Source organism: Entelurus aequoreus, linkage group LG20 (assembly GCF_033978785.1).
Source record: "Entelurus aequoreus isolate RoL-2023_Sb linkage group LG20, RoL_Eaeq_v1.1, whole genome shotgun sequence".
NCBI classification, from domain to species: Eukaryota; Metazoa; Chordata; class Actinopteri; order Syngnathiformes; family Syngnathidae; genus Entelurus; species Entelurus aequoreus.
This window is the reverse complement of record NC_084750.1, coordinates 2,547,227-2,567,042: the sequence shown is the minus strand read 5'-3', so window position 1 is coordinate 2,567,042 and position 19,816 is coordinate 2,547,227. Positions and strand designations below refer to the sequence as shown.

The following is a 19,816-nucleotide window of genomic DNA, read 5'->3' as shown; positions in this document are numbered from 1 at the left end:
CTGGGAGATCATAGTACAAGTACTAGTGAAGACTGGAGGATTGTAGTACAAGTACTAGTGAAGACTAGGAGATCGTAGTACAAGTACTAGTGTAGACTGGGAGATCGTAGTACAAGTACTAGTGAAGACTGGGAGATCGTAGTACAAGTACTAATGAAGACTGGGAGATCGTAGTACAAGTACTAGTGAAGACTGGGAGATCGTAGTACAAGTACTAGTGAAGACTGGGAGATCGTAGTACAAGTACTAATGAAGACTGGGAGATCGTAGTACAAGTACTAGTGAAGACTGGGAGATCGTAGTACAAGTACTAGTGAAGACTGGGAGATCATAGTACAAGTACTAGTGAAGACTGGGAGATCGTAGTACAAGTACTAGTGAAGACTGGGAGATCGTAGTACAAGTACTAGTGAAGACTGGGAGATCGTAGTACAAGTACTAGTGAAGACTGGGAGATCGTAGTACAAGTACTAATGAAGACTGGGAGATCGTAGTACAAGTACTAGTGAAGACTGGGAGATCGTAGTACAAGTACTAGTGAAGACTGGGAGATCATAGTACAAGTACTAATGAAGACTGGGAGATCGTAGTACAAGTACTAGTGAAGACTGGGAGATCGTAGTACAAGTACTAGTAAATACTGGCTGGCAGTAGAGTAATGTGCTGGTGTTCCTAATGAAGTGTCTGATGATTTTCTTCCTGAGACGCGTCCAGGTGCATTGTGGGTCATCACCAGGTGCATTGTGGGTCATCACCAGGACACTTACTTCCCTTAGGCATTAAGAGAGGATAAAAAGGATTTTGGATCTCAAGAATCATTGGAGGCGTCGCTGCTTTTGTCCGCTTTGGCGTTGGGGCGTGTCTGTGCGGCGGCGGGGGCGTGGCCAAAGAGGAAGGTGTGTCTGTTGGCGTTGACGCCCCTGGAGGCGGCAGATGAGGGCCGAGGAGCCCTGCCGCTGTTGTGGTTGAGGGAGGTGGGCGGGGCCGTGGCGCCTTTGGCCACGCCCCCTCCTCGAAGAGGCCCGGACGCGGCGAAGAGGAAGGTGGCGTTGTTGTCCGTGGTCTGGTTGGAGTTGGCGTCGCGGCGAGGCTCGGCCGCCGTCTTCCCGGCGAGCGAGTCGGGTTGCAAGTCCGACGCCGCCTCAGCCAACTTGTCTCGCAGCTGCTGGACCTCCTGGCACAGTCGCTCCAGCGGGTGGGCGGAGTCAGCCGGGGTGGGGTGCGAGAAGGCCTGATGGACGACATCATCAACCGTTACTCGCCAAGAAGTAATCCAGCATGTACTTTAGTGTACTCTGTTGTGTACTTTAGTGTAGAAAAAATTAAAAAAATTTAAATATATATATCATAGAAAATACATATATAATGCACGATTCATCTATTTTATTTTTAAATGCGTTGAATTATATATTATGGCTGTACACTGACTACTCGGAAGTATACTTCTTACAGTACTGATCTTGGACCAAATATAATAAGAATACTAATAAATAATAACAAGATTTTTGTGTATACGAGCAGGCAGCGAGAACCTGGCATGTTGTACTGGCAGCAGATTTTCTCCTTTGCCCCCTCAAAACATTTGTGCCCACTCGCTCGCTGATCGACGAGTTCTCCCGTTGCCATGGAGACAGCACTATAGAGCATGACAGCCTCTTCACGTACATATTGGGAAATTAAATATATATATATATACACATATATATGTATTTGACTGAGGAAAGATGTTAATGCACTAAAAGAGTACACTAATGATGATGTAGGCATGTGCAAGCAAAACCATCTGTCTATAATTTATACTTTTTCTATATTTTATACTTTTTCTATACTTTATTGTTTTTGTATATTTTATAGTTTTTCCATAGTTTGTTTTGGTATATTTTATAGTTTATGTACTATATAGTATAGTATATATACATATTTTTTTTTACTTAATGCTTTTTGTATACTTTATACTTTTTGTATCGTTTCTTGTTTTTGTACATTTTCTTGTTTTTGTGTGTATTTTATATTTTTTGTTTCTGTAGATTTAATTGGTTTTGTATATGTTTTGTTTTTGTAGATTTTATTGCTATTGTATTTTTATATTTTAATACTATTTGTATATTTTATACTTAATATAGTTTTTTGTTTTTGAATACATTATTTTTTGTAAAGTTTGTTTTTGTATATATTTTTGTTTTTGGATAATTTTTTTTTGTATAGAGTATTGTATTTGTAATACTTTGTTTTTGTAAATTGACTATATACAGTCAAGAAAATAAGTATTTGAACACCCTGCTATTTTGCAAGTTCTCCCACTTAGAAATCATGGAGGGGTCTGAAATGTTCACGGTAGGTGCATGTCCACTGTATGAGAGATAACCTAAAAAGAAAAATCCAGAAATCACAATCTATGATTTTTTAACAATTTATTTGTGTGATACAGCTGAAAATAAGTATTTGAACACCTGTCTATCAGCTAGAATTCTGACCCTCAAAGACCTGTTAGTCCGCCTTTAAAAGTCCTCCTCCACTCCACTGTATTATCCTGACTCAGATGCACCTGTGTGAGGTCGTTAGCTGCATAAAGACACCTGTCCACCCCATACAATCAGTAAGACCCAAACATTCAGCATGGCTAAGAGCAAAGAGCTGTCCAAAGACACCAGAGACAAAATTGTACAACTCCACAAGGATGGAAAGGGCTACGGAGAAATTGCCAAGCAGCTTGGTGAAAAAAGGTCCACTGTTGGAGCAATCATTAGAAAATGGAAGAAGCTAAACATGATGGTCAATCTCAATGGGAGTGGAGCCCCATGCAAGACATCACCTCGTGGGGTCTCAATGATGCTAAGAAAGGTGAGGAATCAGCCCAGGACTACACGGCAAGACTTGGTCAATGACCTGAAAAGAGCTGGGACCACTGTTTCCATGGTCACTGTTGGTAATACACTAAGACGTCATGGTTTGAAATCATGCATGGCACGGAAGGTTCCCCTGCTTCAACCAGTACATGTTAAGTTTGCCAATGACCATTTGGATGATCCAAAGGAGTCATGGGAGAAAGTTTTGTGGATAGATGAGACCAAAATTGACCTTTTTGGTCATAATTCCACTATGCGTGTTTGGAGGAAGAAGAATGATGCATACCATCCCAAGAACACCATCCCTACTGTGAAGCATGGTGGTGGTAGCATCATGCTTTGGGGGTGTTTTTCTGCTCATGGGACAGGACGACTGTACTGTATTAAGGAGAGGATGACTGCAGCCATGTATTGTGAGATTTTGGGCAAAAACCGCCATCCCTCAGTCAGATCATTAAAGATGAGTCGTGGCTGGATCTTCCAACATGACAATGACCCAAAGCACACAGCCAGGAAAATCAAGAAGTGGCTTCATAAGAACCATATCAAGGTTCTGGAGTGGCCTAGCCAGTCTCCAGACCTAAATCCAATTGAAAATCTTTGGAGGGAGCTGAAAGTCTGTGTTACTCAGCGACAGCCCAGAAGCCTGACTGATCTAGAGAAGATCTGTGTGGAGGAGTGGGTGAAAATCCCTCCTGCAGTCTGTGCAAACCTGGTGAAGAACTACAGGAAACGTTTGACCTCTGTAATTGCAAACAAAGGCTACTCTACCAAATATTAATGTTAGTGTTCAAATACTTATTTTGAGCTGTATCACACAAATAAATTGTTAAAAAATCATAGATTGTGATTTCTGGATTTTTCTTTTTAGTTTATCTCTCATACAGTGGACATGCACCTACCATGAACATTTCAGACCCCTCCATGATTTCTAAGTGGGAGAACTTGCAAAATAGCAGGGTGTTCAAATACTTATTTTCTTGACTGTAGTGTGTTTTGTATATTTGATTTTCTTTTTATAATTTATTGGTGTTGTATATTTTATATTTTGTATACTTTGTTTTTTATATAATGTATTGTTTGTGTATATTTTATACTTTTTGTATACTTTAAACTTATATAGTTTTTAGTTTTTGTGTATTTTATTGTTTTTGTATATTTTATGTTTGTGTAGTTTGTAGTGTTAGTATAATTTAGTTGTTGTATAATATATAGTTTTTGTATGGTTTGTAATTTGTTTATATTCCATAGTTTTTGTATATTGTCTAGTTTTTGTATGTTCTATAGGTTTTGTAAATTGTATAGTTTTTGTAGTTTACTGTTTTTGCATATTTTATTTTCTGTTTTTGTATACTTTATTGTTTCTGTATGTTTTTGTATATTTGACAGTTTTTGTATATTTGATAGTTTTTGTATATTTTACGGTTTTTGTAGAGCTTTTGCCATTTCTCCATGGAGATAAATGATGGACAATGAGGTAATGATGGAAAGCACACCTCTTGACATACCTGGGCATGCAGCGCCCCCCGGTGGTAGCACTCTCTCCACAGCCCCACACAAGGTCCCATCAGCAGGGGTATGAGGGGCTGGTAGGGGTCCACTGGTCCATGAAGTCCTGAGTTGAAAGCATTGACTGCAGGGACTTCAGTGAGGGACCAGGCTTTCATCAGCCTCTCCAGCCCAGGAACGTTCTCCGAGGACGGCGCCCTGCGGTGGCTCTTCCGGTAAACACCTGACGTGCCGCCGCTGCGCCAGGGAAGCAGGTTGGCAGGACAGGAGAAGATTCCTCGGGAGAGGAGGAAGACAGAGCCCGGGATGGCATCGGTCAGCTGGGGGAGAAGAAAATACATGTAAGCTTCTAGTAGTTTCTTCCTGCAGCCACAAGAGGGAGCTAGTGCACTGCTTTGTTGATAACTAAGATCAAATGTATGGATATATATATTTTTTTGACACTGAATTTTGTAAAGTAAATTTTTTTTTTACATCGAATTATGCAGAAAATTTCATTGAAAAAAATTTGTTAGCAAAATGTGTGTGTTGAAGAACTCGAGTGTTTTAAAATTCAGCGTAAAAAATTCAGTACTGAAAAATTCAGTGTATAAAAAAATCAGTGTAAAAATATTCGCTGTAAAAAATTCAGCGTAAAAAAGTTCAGTACTGAACAATTCAATGTATAAAAATCCTGTGTAAAAAAATTCAGCGTAAAAAAAGTGTCCAAAAATTCAGTGTCAAAAAATTCTGTGCTGAAAAATTCAGTGTAAAAAATTCAGTGTAAAACTTCGATGTATAGACATTCAGTTTACGAAAATCAGTATATAAAAATTTAGTGTAAAAAAATGTAGTGAAAAATTCAGTGTTGAAAAATTCAAGTATAAAAATTCAGTGGAAAAAAATTCTGCGTAAAAAAAGTTCAGTAATGAAAAATTCAGTGGAAAAAATTAAATCTATAGACATTTAGTGTAAAACAATCAGTATATAAACATTTTGTGTAAAAAAATGTAGTGAAAAATTACGTGTATGAAAATTCAGTGCTGAAAATTTCAGTGTAAAACTTCAATGTATAGACATTGAGTTTACAAAAATCAGTATATAAAAATTTAGTGTAAAAAATGTAGTGAAAAATTCAGTGCTGAAAAATTCAAGTATACAAATTCAGTGGAAAAAAATTCTGCGTAAAAAAGTTCAGTAATGAAAAATTCAGCGTATAAGAATTCAGTGTAAAAAAATAGTGTAGATAAAATTTAGTGCAAAAAATTCAGTGTAAACAAAATTAGTGCTAAAAAATTCAATGTATTAAAATTCAGTGTAAAAAATTAAATCTATAGACATTTAGTGTAAAACAATCAGTATATAAACATTTTGTGTAAAAAAATGTAGTGAAAAATTACGTGTTTGAAAATTCAGTGCTGAAAATTTCAGTGTAAACAATTCAGTGCAAAACTTCAATGTATAGACATTCAGTTTACAAAAATCAGTATATAAAAATTTAGTGTAAAAAATGTAGTGAAAAATTCAGTGCTGAAAAATTCAAGTATACAAATTCAGTGGAAAAAAATTCTGCGTAAAAAAGTTCAGTAATGAAAAATTCAGCGTATAAGAATTCAGTGTAAAAAAATAGTGTAGATAAAATTTAGTACAAAAAATTCAGTACCGAAAAATTCAGTGTAAACAAAATCAGTGCTAAAAAATTCAGTGTATTAAAATTCAGTGTAAAAAATTCAGCGTAAAAAGTTCAGTACTGAAAAATTAAATGCATAAAAATCCCAAGTAAAAAAAATCAGCGTTAAAAAAAAAAAGTGTATAAAAATTCAGTGTAAAAAAAAATTCAGTGCTGAAAACTTCAGTGAGGGATTTAAATTAAATTAAATTAAATTCTGTGTAAAAAATAATAATTTTGTAACAAAGACACAAATTCAGCTGCATGCAAATGTGTCGTCACATTTACTGGACGCTTCCTGAGGCCGTGGGCCGATAAAAGCGCAGCTCCCTCCACTGCCACCAGAGGGCAACGGTGTGCAGATCTTACCCTGTTGGCGTCCGGGTCACTGTTCAGGTTCCCGTTGAGAAGCGGCTGCAAAGGACGCGTCGCCGAGACAGGCTGCGTGAAGCGGGCTTGTCTCTGCTCGCTGCACTGCAGGGACCAGTCCCACACCGAAGGAAGGGGCGGGTCAGGCGTCTCGGATGCGTCCCGCCAGCCGTTGACCGGCGTGTAGGTCTGGCCCTGGTTCTGAGCGGAGCAGGAACTGGTGTTTATATAAATACGAGTGTCAACAGCAAAGTGTTTCAGTACCTGAGAGCGTCGGCATCGCTCCCGCTGGCAGTTCCCCAGGAAGCTGGAGAAGAGCGGCAGGTGAGTGCTGTCGTGCAGGGCCAACAGGAAGTCGTCGGTCAGCTGGAACCGGGAGGGGTACTGAGACCACAGCTGCCAGACGCAGTCCAGGAAGAGCAGGAAGACCGGAGCCTGGGGGCGGGGAAGAACGCCGTGAGCGGACAGATGCCGAGCCAACACGGCGGCCGCCTTACGTCACCTCCTCCTTGTCGTTGTCACGGTGATAGTTGATGCGGCTGTAGAAGCGGTGGCCGGCCGTCACCCACTCCTTCTGCACCAGGCTCTGGAACCCCAGGCGGCTCCGGCAGTGGGGGTCGCACATCACCTGCACCAGGCTGGACACCACGCAGCCCATGTCTCGGTCGTCCGCCTCTGACACACCACACAGCTTTCCATGACGTCTGCACTCAATAATGCCAGCGAGTCACGAGTCATGTGACTCACCTTGCAGCACCACGGTCATGTGACCGCTGCGAAGAAGGCAGGCTACCTCGGACGCTTTCTTCAGACACGCCCTAGAAATGGAGAGGCGGGGTCGTTAGGATTAGAGATGTCCGATAATGCCTTTTTGGCTGATATCCGATATTCTGATATTGTCCAACTCTTAGTTACCGATTCCAATATCAACCGATACCGATATATACGGTCGTGGAATTAACACATTATTATGCCTAATTTTGTTGTGATGCCCCGCTGGATGCATTAAACAATGTGACAAGGTTTTCCAAAATAAATTAACTCAAGTTAAGGAAAAAAAATGGCAACATGGCACTGCCATATTTATTATTGAAGTCACAAAGTGATGAGGTTGATGTGGGCGGGGTTGAGGTGGGGGTTGGGGGGGGGGGGGTGTATATTGTAGCGTCCCGGAAGAGTTAGTGCTGCAAGGGGTTCTGGGTATTTGTTCTGTTGTGTTACAGTGTGGATGTTCTCCCGGAATGTGTTTGTCATTCTTGTTTGGTGTGGGTTCACAGTGTGGCGCATATTTGTAACAGTGTTAAAGTTGTTTATACGAATGCTCTTACGACATTTTAGCGAAAAAAAGTTTGCCAAAAAATTGCATTTTCTGCCATTTTCGGGTTTTGTCGGGACTCCTGAGGACGTTTTGAGACATCTCCTACAACTACAGCACCAGAATTGTGCTGCTGAAGCAAGTCCGTTTTTTGGAATTTTTTGTAATGGTCCCTCCCCCCTTACGACATTTTAGCAAACATTTTTTTTCGTAAAATATGCGTTTTCTTACATTTTCTTACATTTACGGGTTTAGTCAGGACTCCTGATGACGTTTTGAGACATCTCCTACAACTACAGCACCAGAATTGTGCTGTTGAAGCAAGTCTGTTTTTTTGAAATTTTTTATGACATTTTAGCAAAACATTTTTTTCGTAAAATATGCATTTTCTTCTAATTTCTTCCATTTTCGGGTTTTGTCGGGACTCCTGATGATGTTTTGAGACATCTCCTACAACTACAGTACCAGAATTGTGCTGCTGAAGCAAGTCCGTTTTTTTGAATTTTTTGTAAGGGTCCCCCCTTACGACATTTTAGCAAAAATGTTTTTTCATAAAATATGCATTTTCTTACATTTACGGGTTTAGTCGGGACTCCTGATGACGTTTTGAGACATCTCCTACAACTACAGCACCAGAATTGTGCTGCTGAAGCAAGTCTGTTTTTTGAAAAAAATTTTGTGAAAAAAAGTTTTCTCAAAAAAAACATTTTCTGCCATTTTTAGGTTTTTTCGGGACTCCTGATGACGTTTTAAGACACCTCCTACAACTACAGCACCAGAATTGTGCTGCTGAAGCAAGTCCGTTTTTTTGAATTTTTTGTAAGGGTCCCCCCTGACGACTTTTTTGCAAAAACAGGTTTTCTTAAAATATGCATTTTCTTCCATTTTCTTACATTTACGGGTTTTGTCGGGACTCCTGATGACGTTTTGAGACATCTCCTACAACTACAGCACCAGAATTGTGCTGCTGAAGCAAGTCCGTTTTTTTTAATTTTTTTATGACATTTTAGCAAAAAATAGTTTTCGTAAAATATGCATTTTCTTACATTTACGGGTTTAGTCGGGACTCCTGATGACGTTTTGAGACATCTCCTACGACTACAGCACCAGAATTGTGCTGCTGAAGCAAGTCCGTTTTTTTGAATTTTTTGTAAGGGTCCCCCCTTACGACATTTTAGCAAACATTTTTTTTTCGTAAAATATGCGTTTTCTTACATTTTCTTACATTTACGGGTTTAGTCAGGACTCCTGATGACGTTTTGAGACATCTCCTACAACTACAGCACCAGAATTGTGCTGTTGAAGCAAGTCTGTTTTTTTGAATTTTTTTATGACATTTTAGCAAAACATTTTTTTCGTAAAATATGCATTTTCTTCTAATTTCTTCCATTTTCGGGTTTTGTCGGGACTCCTGATGATGTTTTGAGACATCTCCTACAACTACAGCACCAGAATTGTGCTGCTGAAGCAAGTCCGTTTTTTTGAATTTTTTGTAAGGGTCCCCCCTTACGACATTTTAGCAAAATGTTTTTTTCGTAAAATATGCATTTTCTTACATTTACGGGTTTAGTCAGGACTCCTGATGACGTTTTGAGACATCTCCTACAACTACAGCACCAGAATTGTGCTGCTGAAGCAAGTCTGTTTTTTGAAAAAAATTTTGTGAAAAAAAGTTTTCTCAAAAAAAGCATTTTCTGCCATTTTTAGGTTTTTTCGGGACTCCTGATGACGTTTTAAGACACCTCCTACAACTACAGCACCAGAATTGTGCTGCTGAAGCAAGTCCGTTTTTTTGAATTTTTTGTAAGGGTCCCCCCCCTTATGACTTTTTTGCAAAAACAGGTTTTCTTAAAATATGCATTTTCTTCCATTTTCTTACATTTACGGGTTTTGTCGGGACTCCTGATGACGTTTTAAGACATCTCCTACAACTACAGCACCAGAATTGTGCTGCTGAAGCAAGTCCGTATTTTTGAATTTTTTGTAAGGGTCCCCCCTTACGACTTTTTTGCAAACTTTTTTTTTTCGTAAAATATGCATTTTCTTTCATATTCTTACATTTACGGGTTTTGTCGGAACTCCTGATGACGTTTTGAGACATCTCCTACAACTACAGCACCAGAATTGTGCTGCTGAAGCAAGTCCGTTTTTTTGAATTTTTTGTAAGGGTCCCCCCTTACGACTTTTTTGCAAATTTTTTTTTCGTAAAATATGCATTTTCTTCTATTTTCTTACATTTATGGGTTTAAGTCGGGACTCCTGATGACGTTTTGAGACATCTCCTACAACTACAGCACCAGAATTGTGCTGCTGAAGCAAATCCGTTTTTTTGAATTTTTTGTAGGGGTACGACTTTTTTGCAAAAAAATGTTTTCCAAAAAATTGCATTTTCTGCCATTTTCGGGTTTTGTCGGGACTCCTGATGACGTTTTGAGACATCTCCTACAACTACAGCACCAGAATTGTGCTGCTGAAGCAAGTCCGTTTTTTTAAAACTTTTTGTAACTTACGACATTTTAGCGAAAAAAAGTTTTCCAAAAAATTGCATTTTCTGCCATTTTCGGGTTTAGTCGGGACTCCTGATGACGTTTTGAGACATCTCCTACAACTACAGCACCAGAATTGTGCTGCTGAAGCAAGTCCGTTTTTTTGAATTTTTTGTAAGGGTCCCCCCTTACGACTTTTTCGCAAAATTTTTTTTTCGTAAAATATGCATTTTCTTCTATTTTCTTACATTTATGGGTTTAAGTCGGGACTCCTGATGACGTTTTGAGACATCTCCTACAACTACAGCACCAGAATTGTGCTGCTGAAGCAAATCCGTTTTTTTGAATTTTTTGTAGGGGTACGACTTTTTTGCAAAAAAATGTTTTCCAAAAAATTGCATTTTCTGCCATTTTCGGGTTTTGTCGGGACTCCTGATGACGTTTTGAGACATCTCCTACAACTACAGCACCAGAATTGTGCTGCTGAAGCAAGTCCGTTTTTTTTAAACTTTTCGTAACTTACGACATTTTAGCGAAAAAAAGTTTTCCAAAAAATTGCATTTTCTGCCATTTTCGGGTTTAGTCGGGACTCCTGATGACGTTTTGAGACATCTCCAACAACTACAGCACCAGAATTGTGCTGCTGAAGCAAGTCCGTTTTTTGGAATTTTTTTATGACATTTTAGCAAAAAATTGTTTTCGTAAAATATGCATTTTCTTACATTTACGGGTTTTGCCGGGACTCCTGATGACGTTTTGAGACATCTCCTACAACTACAGCACCAGAATTGTGCTGCTGAAGCAAGTCTGTTTTTTTAATTTTTTGTAAGGGTCCCCCGTTTGGTAAAACAGTTTTGGGGTGTGAACGGGACGCCATCATGTAATTTGTAATATCTAACAAAAATGCTCTGGATAAAGGTTATTTATATATTTAAAGACAAATATTTGTGTTTTTGTTCATTTATAGTATCAGCATGTCAGATTTGTATTACACGATGCCTTTATCTCTATTTTTACATTTTGATAAAAAGAGGTATTCTTTAAGTTATGTACATGTTGAGAGTTCGAGCAGAAATATGTCGTATAGGAATTAATTATACACCATAAAACATTAACAAAATGCTATGTCACATGAATGGTTATTAAAGTAATTACTTTGTGGAGTTAAAAAACACAAGTGATGTAAAAAAAAACATGGTGTTTACAAAACACAAAGCATTTTGGCTAATGAAGATAAAGTCAAATAAACAAGCACATGATATCACACACAAGTAAACACGCTGCAAGTCTGCTTGTATCGCACATGACATCACACACAAGTAAACACGCTGCAAGTCTGCTTGTATCGCACATGATATCACACACAAGTAAACACACTGCAGGATTGCTTGTATCGCACATTATACCAGACACATGTAAACACACTGCAGGACTGCATGTATCGCACATGATATCACACAAGTAAACACGCTGAGGTCTGCTTGTATTACACATATCACACAAGTAAACACGCCGCAGGACTGCTTGTATCGCACATGATATCTCACTCACAAGTAAACATGCCGCAGGACTGCTTATATTGCACATGATATCACACAAGTAAATACGCTGAGGTCTGCTTGTATCAGACATGATATCACACATAGGTAAAAACGTGCAGGTCTGCTTATATCACACATTATATCTCACATAAGTAAAACACTAAGGTCTGTTTGTATTGCACATTATATTAAACACACAAGTAAACACGCTGCAAGTCTGCTTGTATCGCACATGATATCACACAAGTAAACACACTGAGGTCTACTTGTATTAAACATATCACAGAAATAAACACGCCGCAGGACTGCTTGTATCGCACATGATATCTCACTCACAAGTAAACATGCCGCAGGACTGCTTATATTGCACATGATATCACACAAGTAAATACGCTGAGGTCTGCTTGTATCAGACATGACATCACACGTAGGTAAAAACGCGCAGGTCTGCTTATATCACACATGATATCTCACATAAGTAAAACACTAAGGTCTGTTTGTATTGCACATTATATCACACACAAGTAAACACGCTGCAAGTCTGCTTGTATCGCACACGATATCACACACAAGTAAACACGCTGCAAGTCTGCTTGTATCGCACATGATATCACACACAAGTAGAAACGCTGAGGTCTGCTTGTATCGCACATGGCATAACAAACAAGTAAACACACTGCAGGATTGCTTGTATCGCACATTATACCAGACACAAGTGAACACTCTGCAGGACTGCATGTATCGCACATGATATCACACAAGTAAACACGCTGAGGTCTGCTTGTATTACACATATCACACAAGTAAACACGCAGCAGGACTGCTTGTATCGCACATGATATCTCACTCACAAGTAAACATGCCGCAGGACTGCTTATATTGCACATGATATCACACAAGTAAATACGCTGAGGTCTGCTTGTATCAGACATGATATCACACATAGGTAAAAACGTGCAGGTCTGCTTATATCACACATTATATCTCACATAAGTAAAACACTAAGGTCTGTTTGTATTGCACATTATATTAAACACACAAGTAAACACGCTGCAAGTCTGCTTGTATCGCACATGATATCACACAAGTAAACACACTGAGGTCTACTTGTATTAAACATATCACAGAAATAAACACGCCGCAGGACTGCTTGTATCGCACACAATATCACACACAAGTAAACACGCTGCAAGTCTGCTTATATCGCACATGATATCACACACAAGTAGAAACGCTGAGGTCTGCTTGTATCGCACATGGCATAACAAACAAGTAAACACACTGCAGGATTGCTTGTATCGCACATTATACCAGACACAAGTGAACACTCTGCAGGACTGCATGTATCGCACATGATATCACACAAGTAAACACGCTGAGGTCTGCTTGTATTACACATATCACAGAAGTAAACACGCTGCAGGACTGCTTGTATCGCACATAATATCTCACTCACAAGTAAACATGCAGCAGGACTGCTTATATTGCACATGATATCACACAAGTAAATACGCTGAAGTCTGCTTGTATCAGACATTATATCACACATACGTAAAAACGCGCAGGTCTGCTTATATCACACATGATATCTCACATAAGTAAAACACCAAGGTATGTTTGTATTGCACATTATATCACACACAAGTAAACACGCTGCAAGTCTGCTTGTATCGCACACGATATCACACACAAGTAAACACACTGCAAGTCTGCTTGTATCGCACATGATATCACACACAAGTAGAAACGCTGAGGTCTGCTTGTATCGCACATGGCATAACAAACAAGTAAACACACTGCAGGATTGCTTGTATCGCACATTATACCAGACACAAGTGAACACTCCGCAGGACTGCATGTATCGCACATGATATCACACAAGTAAACATGCTGAGGTCTGCTTGTATTACACATATCACACAAGTAAACACGCCGCAGGACTGCTTGTATCGCACATGATATCTCACTCACAAGTAAACACGCCGCAGGACTGCTTATATTGCACGTGTTATCACAAGTAAATACGCTGAGGTCTGCTTGTATCACACATGATATCACACAAGTATACATGCCGCAGGACTGCTTGTATTGCACTTAATGTCACACACAATTAAACAAGCTGCAAGTCTGCTTCTATCGCACATGATATCACACACAAGTAAACACGCTGCAGGACTGTTTGTACCGCACATGATATCTCACACACAAGTAAACACGCCGCAGGACTGCTTATATTGCACATGTTATCACAAGTAAATACACTGAGGTCTGCTTGTATCACACATGATATCACACACAAGTATACACGCCGCAGGACTGCTTGTATCGCACATAATATCACACACAATTAAACACGCTGCAAGTGTGCTTCTATCGCACATGATATCCCACACAAGTATACACGCCGCAGGACTGCTTGTATCGCACATAATATCACACACAATTAAACACGCTGCAAGTGTGCTTCTATCGCACATGATATCACACACAAGTAAACACGCTGCAGAACTACTTGTACCACACATGATATCACACACAAGTAAACACACTACAGGACTGCTTGTATCGCACATGATATCACACACAAGTAAATACGCTGAGGTCTGCTTGTATCAGACATGATATCACACAGATAAAAACGCGCAGGTCTGCTTATATCACACATGATATCTCACATAAGTAAAACACTAAGGTCTGTTTGTATTGCACATTATATCACACACAAGTAAACACGCTGCAAGTCTGCTTGTATCGCACACGATATCAAACACAAGTAAACACGCTGCAAGTCTGCTTGTATCGCACATGATATCACACACAAGTAGAAACGCTGAGGTCTGCTTGTATCGCACATGGCATAACAAACAAGTAAACACACTGCAGGATTGCTTGTATCGCACATTATACCAGACACAAGTGAACACTCTGCAGGACTGCATGTGTCGCACATGATATCACACAAGTAAACACGCTGAGGTCTGCTTGTATTACACATATCACAGAAGTAAACACGCTGCAGGACTGCTTGTATCGCACATAATATCTCACTCACAAGTAAACATGCCGCAGGACTGCTTATATTGCACATGATATCACACAAGTAAATACGCTGAAGTCTGCTTGTATCAGACATGATATCACACATAGGTAAAAACGTGCAGGTCTGCTTATATCACACATGATATCTCACATAAGTAAAACACCCAGGTATGTTTGTATTGCACATTATATCACACACAAGTAAACACGCTGCAAGTCTGCTTGTATCGCACACGATATCACACACAAGTAAACACACTGCAAGTCTGCTTGTATCGCACATGATATCACACACAAGTAGAAACGCTGAGGTTTGCTTGTATCGCACATGGCATAACAAACACGTAAACACACTGCAGGAATGCTTGTATCGCACATTATACCAGACACAAGTGAACACTCCGCAGGACTGCATGTATCGCACATGATATCACACAAGTAAACATGCTGAGGTCTGCTTGTATTACACATATCACACAAGCAAACACGCCGCAGGACTGCTTGTATCGCACATGATATCTCACTCACAAGTAAACACGCCGCAGGACTGCTTATATTGCACGTGTTATCACAAGTAAATACGCTGAGGTCTGCTTGTATCACACATGATATCACACACAAGTACACACGCCGCATGACTGCTTGTATCACACTTAATATCACACACAATTAAACAAGCTGCAAGTCTGCTTCTATCGCACATGATATCACACACAAGTAAACACGCTGCAGGACTGTTTGTACCGCACATGATATCTCACTCACAAGTAAACACGCCGCAGGACTGCTTATATTGCACGTGTTATCACAAGTAAATACGCTGAGGTCTGCTTGTATCACACATGATATCACACACAAATATACACGCCGCAGGACTGCTTGTATCGCACATAATATCACACACAATTAAATACGCTGCAAGTGTGCTTCTATCGCACATGATATCACACACAAGTAAACACGCTGCAGAACTACTTGTACCACACATGATATCACACACAAGTAAACACACTACAGGACTGCTTGTATCGCACATGATATCACACACAAATAAATACGCTGAGGTCTGCTTGTATCGCACATGAGATTACACATTTTACACGCAAGTACATATAATCCATACTTGTTTTTTGCTGGTATCAAACCAATATCCAAATAACATCGCATTGGGATGCTTTTCATTCCAATCAGGTCGGTCAAAATTAACCCGTTAAAGGGGAACTGCACTTTTCTGGAATTTTGCCCATCATTCACAATCCTAATGTCAAACAAGAACACATTTTCTTATTTTTTAGGCATTTTAAGTCATAAAATATGGCGAGTAAGAGGTGGCTAACAATGCAGATAATGGGAGTACACTATCATCCGAAAAGCGCCAACAATACTCCATTTACATGTCGTGACCTGAATATGAACAAGTATTAGCAATATTGTTATTATAAGCGCTAACGCAGACAGACTATTCTTGGCGGCTAACTAGCTTACGCTGCTATATTGACATATTGAGCTGCTGCATCGCCTCTGAGTTGGTGAAAGTTAATTGTAGATTATAAGTCATGCCTCTCACGTAGACAGTACGTGAGAGGCATAAACTGAGGATATATATTATGATTATTACATTTTTTGAGTAAAGAGGGTGATTTGTGTTTTGACAAGACAAGTGTCACCTGGTGTAGTCCAACCAGTGAGTTCCTTCCAGGGTGGACAACCACTTGTCGTCAGGCACGGTCACGGACGTGGAGATATCTGCACAGAAAACAACAACAAGTTGTTTTCTCGCGCCGTTTGAAGAGTACAAAATCAAAGAAAAGGAACATGAAATAAAACACAGTAATTACTTTAAAACCAGAGATTCTCAAACTGTGGCTCCATCTAGTGGTACGCCAAATAATCACTTAATTGAATACTCAAACACAGTGTTACTGTTCAAACAGTGTGTAATGCTACATTGGCCAAAAATATTACCGTAAACCCAAAACTACAAGCCGCTATATTTTTCCTACACTTTGAACCCTGCGGCTAATTTATGGATTTTTCTTCGCTGAGGGCCATAATAAAAAGTTTTCCAAAAAAAAAACAAAAACAAGGAAATACTCTGAGAATGTGTTTTATTGTTTGTGCTATGGTGCTATCTTTTGGATGAGATCGCTCACTGCAGTTTGTCAGGTTCAAACACCGATGACATCTATTAAACAGACGAGAAGCAAGGAATCATGCAGAGACAGAGTTCAATTTGGCTCAATGAGCAGACACGTGTTTTGGGCTGTATTCTAGTTACAGATCCAAACTACGTTCTAAAAGTCCAGCCCGCGTGCTTCCTCTATTTATTTGGGAGGTCCCTGTTTACATCACTGAAGCTGTCGCTGAGGGAAGGGGGTAATCTCGACAACTCCAGTTAGACACAATATATGATTATACAAAAATGCAAATGTATTGACGCTGGTGATATTGCCTTGTCTCTGCTCTGTCTGCGTCACGGCGGTGTTCGGCCTTGGCAGTCAGCAGGCCGTTCCAGGGTCTGAACACTGATACCAGACTGGCTTGCAATCTTTTGGATTGCCAGCTTTGCACAGACAAAGAAAAATACCACTTCAGCACAATTGACAATAATTATAGCAACGGCCCTTAAAGGCCTACTGAAAGCCACTACTACCGACCAAGCAGTCTGATAGTTTATATATAAATGATGAAATCTTAACATTGCAACACATGCCAATACGGCCGGGTTAGATTACTAAAGTGCAATTTTAAATTTCGCGTGAAATATCCTGCTGAAAACGTCTCGGTATGATGACGCCGGTGCGTGACGTCACGGATTGTAGAGGACATTTTGGGACAGCATTGTGGCCAGCTATTAAGTCGTCTGTTTTCATCGCAAAATTCCACAGTATTTTGGACATCCGTGTTGGTGAATCTTTTGCGATTTGTTCAATGAACAATGGAGACAGCAAAGAAGAAAGCTGTAGGTGGGAAGCGGTGTATTTGGGCCGGCTGCAGCAACACAAACACAGCCGATGATTTTTACATTCCCGAAAGATGACAGTCAAGCTTTACCATTGGCCTGTGGAGAACTGGGACAACAGAGACTCTTACCAGGAGGACTTTGAGTTGGATACGCAGACGCGGTACCGTGAGTACGCACCTGCGGCTTCCAAACATTTGATCGCTTGCCCGTACATGCGTGCCGCTATGTGCATGTCACGTACGTAACTTTGGGGATTTTGGGGAAATACATGTGCTGTATGAACTTTGGGGAGGTGAACGGTACTTTGGGCTGTGGGATTGAGTGTGTTGTGCGGGTGTTTGATTTGTATTGGCGGGTTTTATGGACGGGAGGGGGGAGGTGTTTGTTATGCGGATTAATTTGTGGCATATTAAATATAAGCCTGGTTGTGTTGTGGCTAATAGAGTATATATATGTCTTGTGTTTATTTACGGTTTTAGTCATTCCCAGCTGAATATCAGGTCCCACCCGCCTCTCACAGCATCTTCCCTATCTGAATCACTTCCACTGCCCTCTAATCCTTCACTCTCACTTTCCTCATCCACAAATCTTTCATCCTCGCTCAAATTAATGGGGAAATCGTCGCTTTCTCGGTCCGAATCGCTCTCGCTGCTGGTGGCCATGATTGTAAACAATGTGCGGATTTGAGGTGACGTCACGCGCATATCGTCTGCTACTTCCGGTACAGGCAAAGCTTTTTTGTCAGCGTCCAAAAGTTGCAAACTTTATCGTCGATGTTCTCTACTAAATCCTTTCAGCAAAAATATGGCAATATCGCGAAATGATCAAGTACAACACATAGAATGGACCTGCTATCCCCGTTTAAATAAGAAAATCGCATTTCAGTAAGCCTTTAAGCATAAAAGTTGTGTGATAATATATACATAATTATTCTAACATGTTGCTGCAGTGTCCTTCCATTTACTGGTAGTGCTTTCAACAGGAAGTAGAATTGCCGTTCCAGTCTTCTAGCCGTCCATAGCGTTTCTACTCAAATGGATTTTTCATTTTTATCACGACAGGTAACATTTGTAAGCTTTACAGCATAACTAAAACAATTACTGCATACTAAACCGTCTGTAGGAGTGTTTTCACGCATATTTGTACGTGCTATCGTGATGTAATGACACTGGCGTCGTTAGCCTTAGCTAATATGCTAACACAATTGCGAGTGTCTGCGTTAGTATTATTAACTTCCAACGGCATTCTTTTTGTATTGTTTCAGATTCTCAAATTCCTCAGTAAATTCACCAATTCGCTAGCTTGCGCAGCTCGTGGGTCCATGACGATGACTTCTGCTATGTTTGATCTGCCGTGTTACTGACACCGTTTGGAAATAATTAAAGTATGTAATTAAACATTTACAAAATATTTCTGTGTAAATACCTAATTTCTCAACATATTTATAGTCCGGTGCAGCTAGTATATGGAAATATTATTTTTTCCCTAAAATTTAGTGGGTGCGGCTTATATGCTGGTGCGCTGTATAGTCCGTAAAATATACTTGTTAAATACAATTTCTGCCTTGTTTATAATGAATACTTATGCCTACTATGCTACTGTACTTTAATGTCGGTCATTATGGCGGTACTTGGAGAGCAAAGTGTTTTCCGAGGTGGTACTAGGTGACAATTTTTTTTAAAGACAATAGGAACAAGGTCAAATCTGGCATTCAGTACATAATATGTAAATGGCAGCGGTACAATATAAAAACATACAGTGTACTACAAATTTACAAAAATGATTTTATATAAAAAATAAGCAGATAAAGTAGATTATATGCGAATGAGATAAGATACTATCTGCCTTGCTTTTCTGTGCGGTTTAGTTTTTTCAGCAGTTTTAATGTGCGGTTTAGTTTTTTCAGCAGTTTTTATCGTGTGTGTGTGTGTGTTCTGGCAATGCTTACTTAATGGGGACATCGCTCTGTTTACACAGTCACCTTTAGGGGGCCTCTGACGGTATGGGGACAAAAAAACAGGTCCCCTAAAGGGAAACCTTTTTAAATGATAGTCAGATCTATTCTGAAGATGCCCAAGTGATTTTCATAATTTTAGAA

The 19,816-nt window shown here is 39.8% G+C and overlaps 1 protein-coding gene across 2 annotated transcripts in view; it reads right to left on the bottom strand.

Moving 5' to 3' along the window:
• Positions 1–338: 338 nt before the first annotated feature.
• mtmr11 (myotubularin related protein 11) overlaps positions 339–19,816 on the bottom strand; it is an 89,661-nt gene continuing 70,183 nt past the window's right edge. Inside the window, exons 11-17 of one of the 2 annotated variants that reach the window (XM_062028717.1) lie at positions 16,421–16,499; positions 7,120–7,190; positions 6,875–7,047; positions 6,637–6,807; positions 6,373–6,573; positions 4,343–4,675; positions 339–1,231 (exon numbers count right to left, since the gene is read on the bottom strand). In XM_062028717.1, coding sequence (XP_061884701.1) covers positions 809–1,231; positions 4,343–4,675; positions 6,373–6,573; positions 6,637–6,807; positions 6,875–7,047; positions 7,120–7,190; positions 16,421–16,499 — 1,451 coding nt within the window. In that variant the 3' untranslated portion in view covers positions 339–808. The remainder of the gene's footprint in view (positions 1,232–4,342; positions 4,676–6,372; positions 6,574–6,636; positions 6,808–6,874; positions 7,048–7,119; positions 7,191–16,420; positions 16,500–19,816) is intronic. The other variant, XM_062028718.1, reaches the window with a different exon arrangement.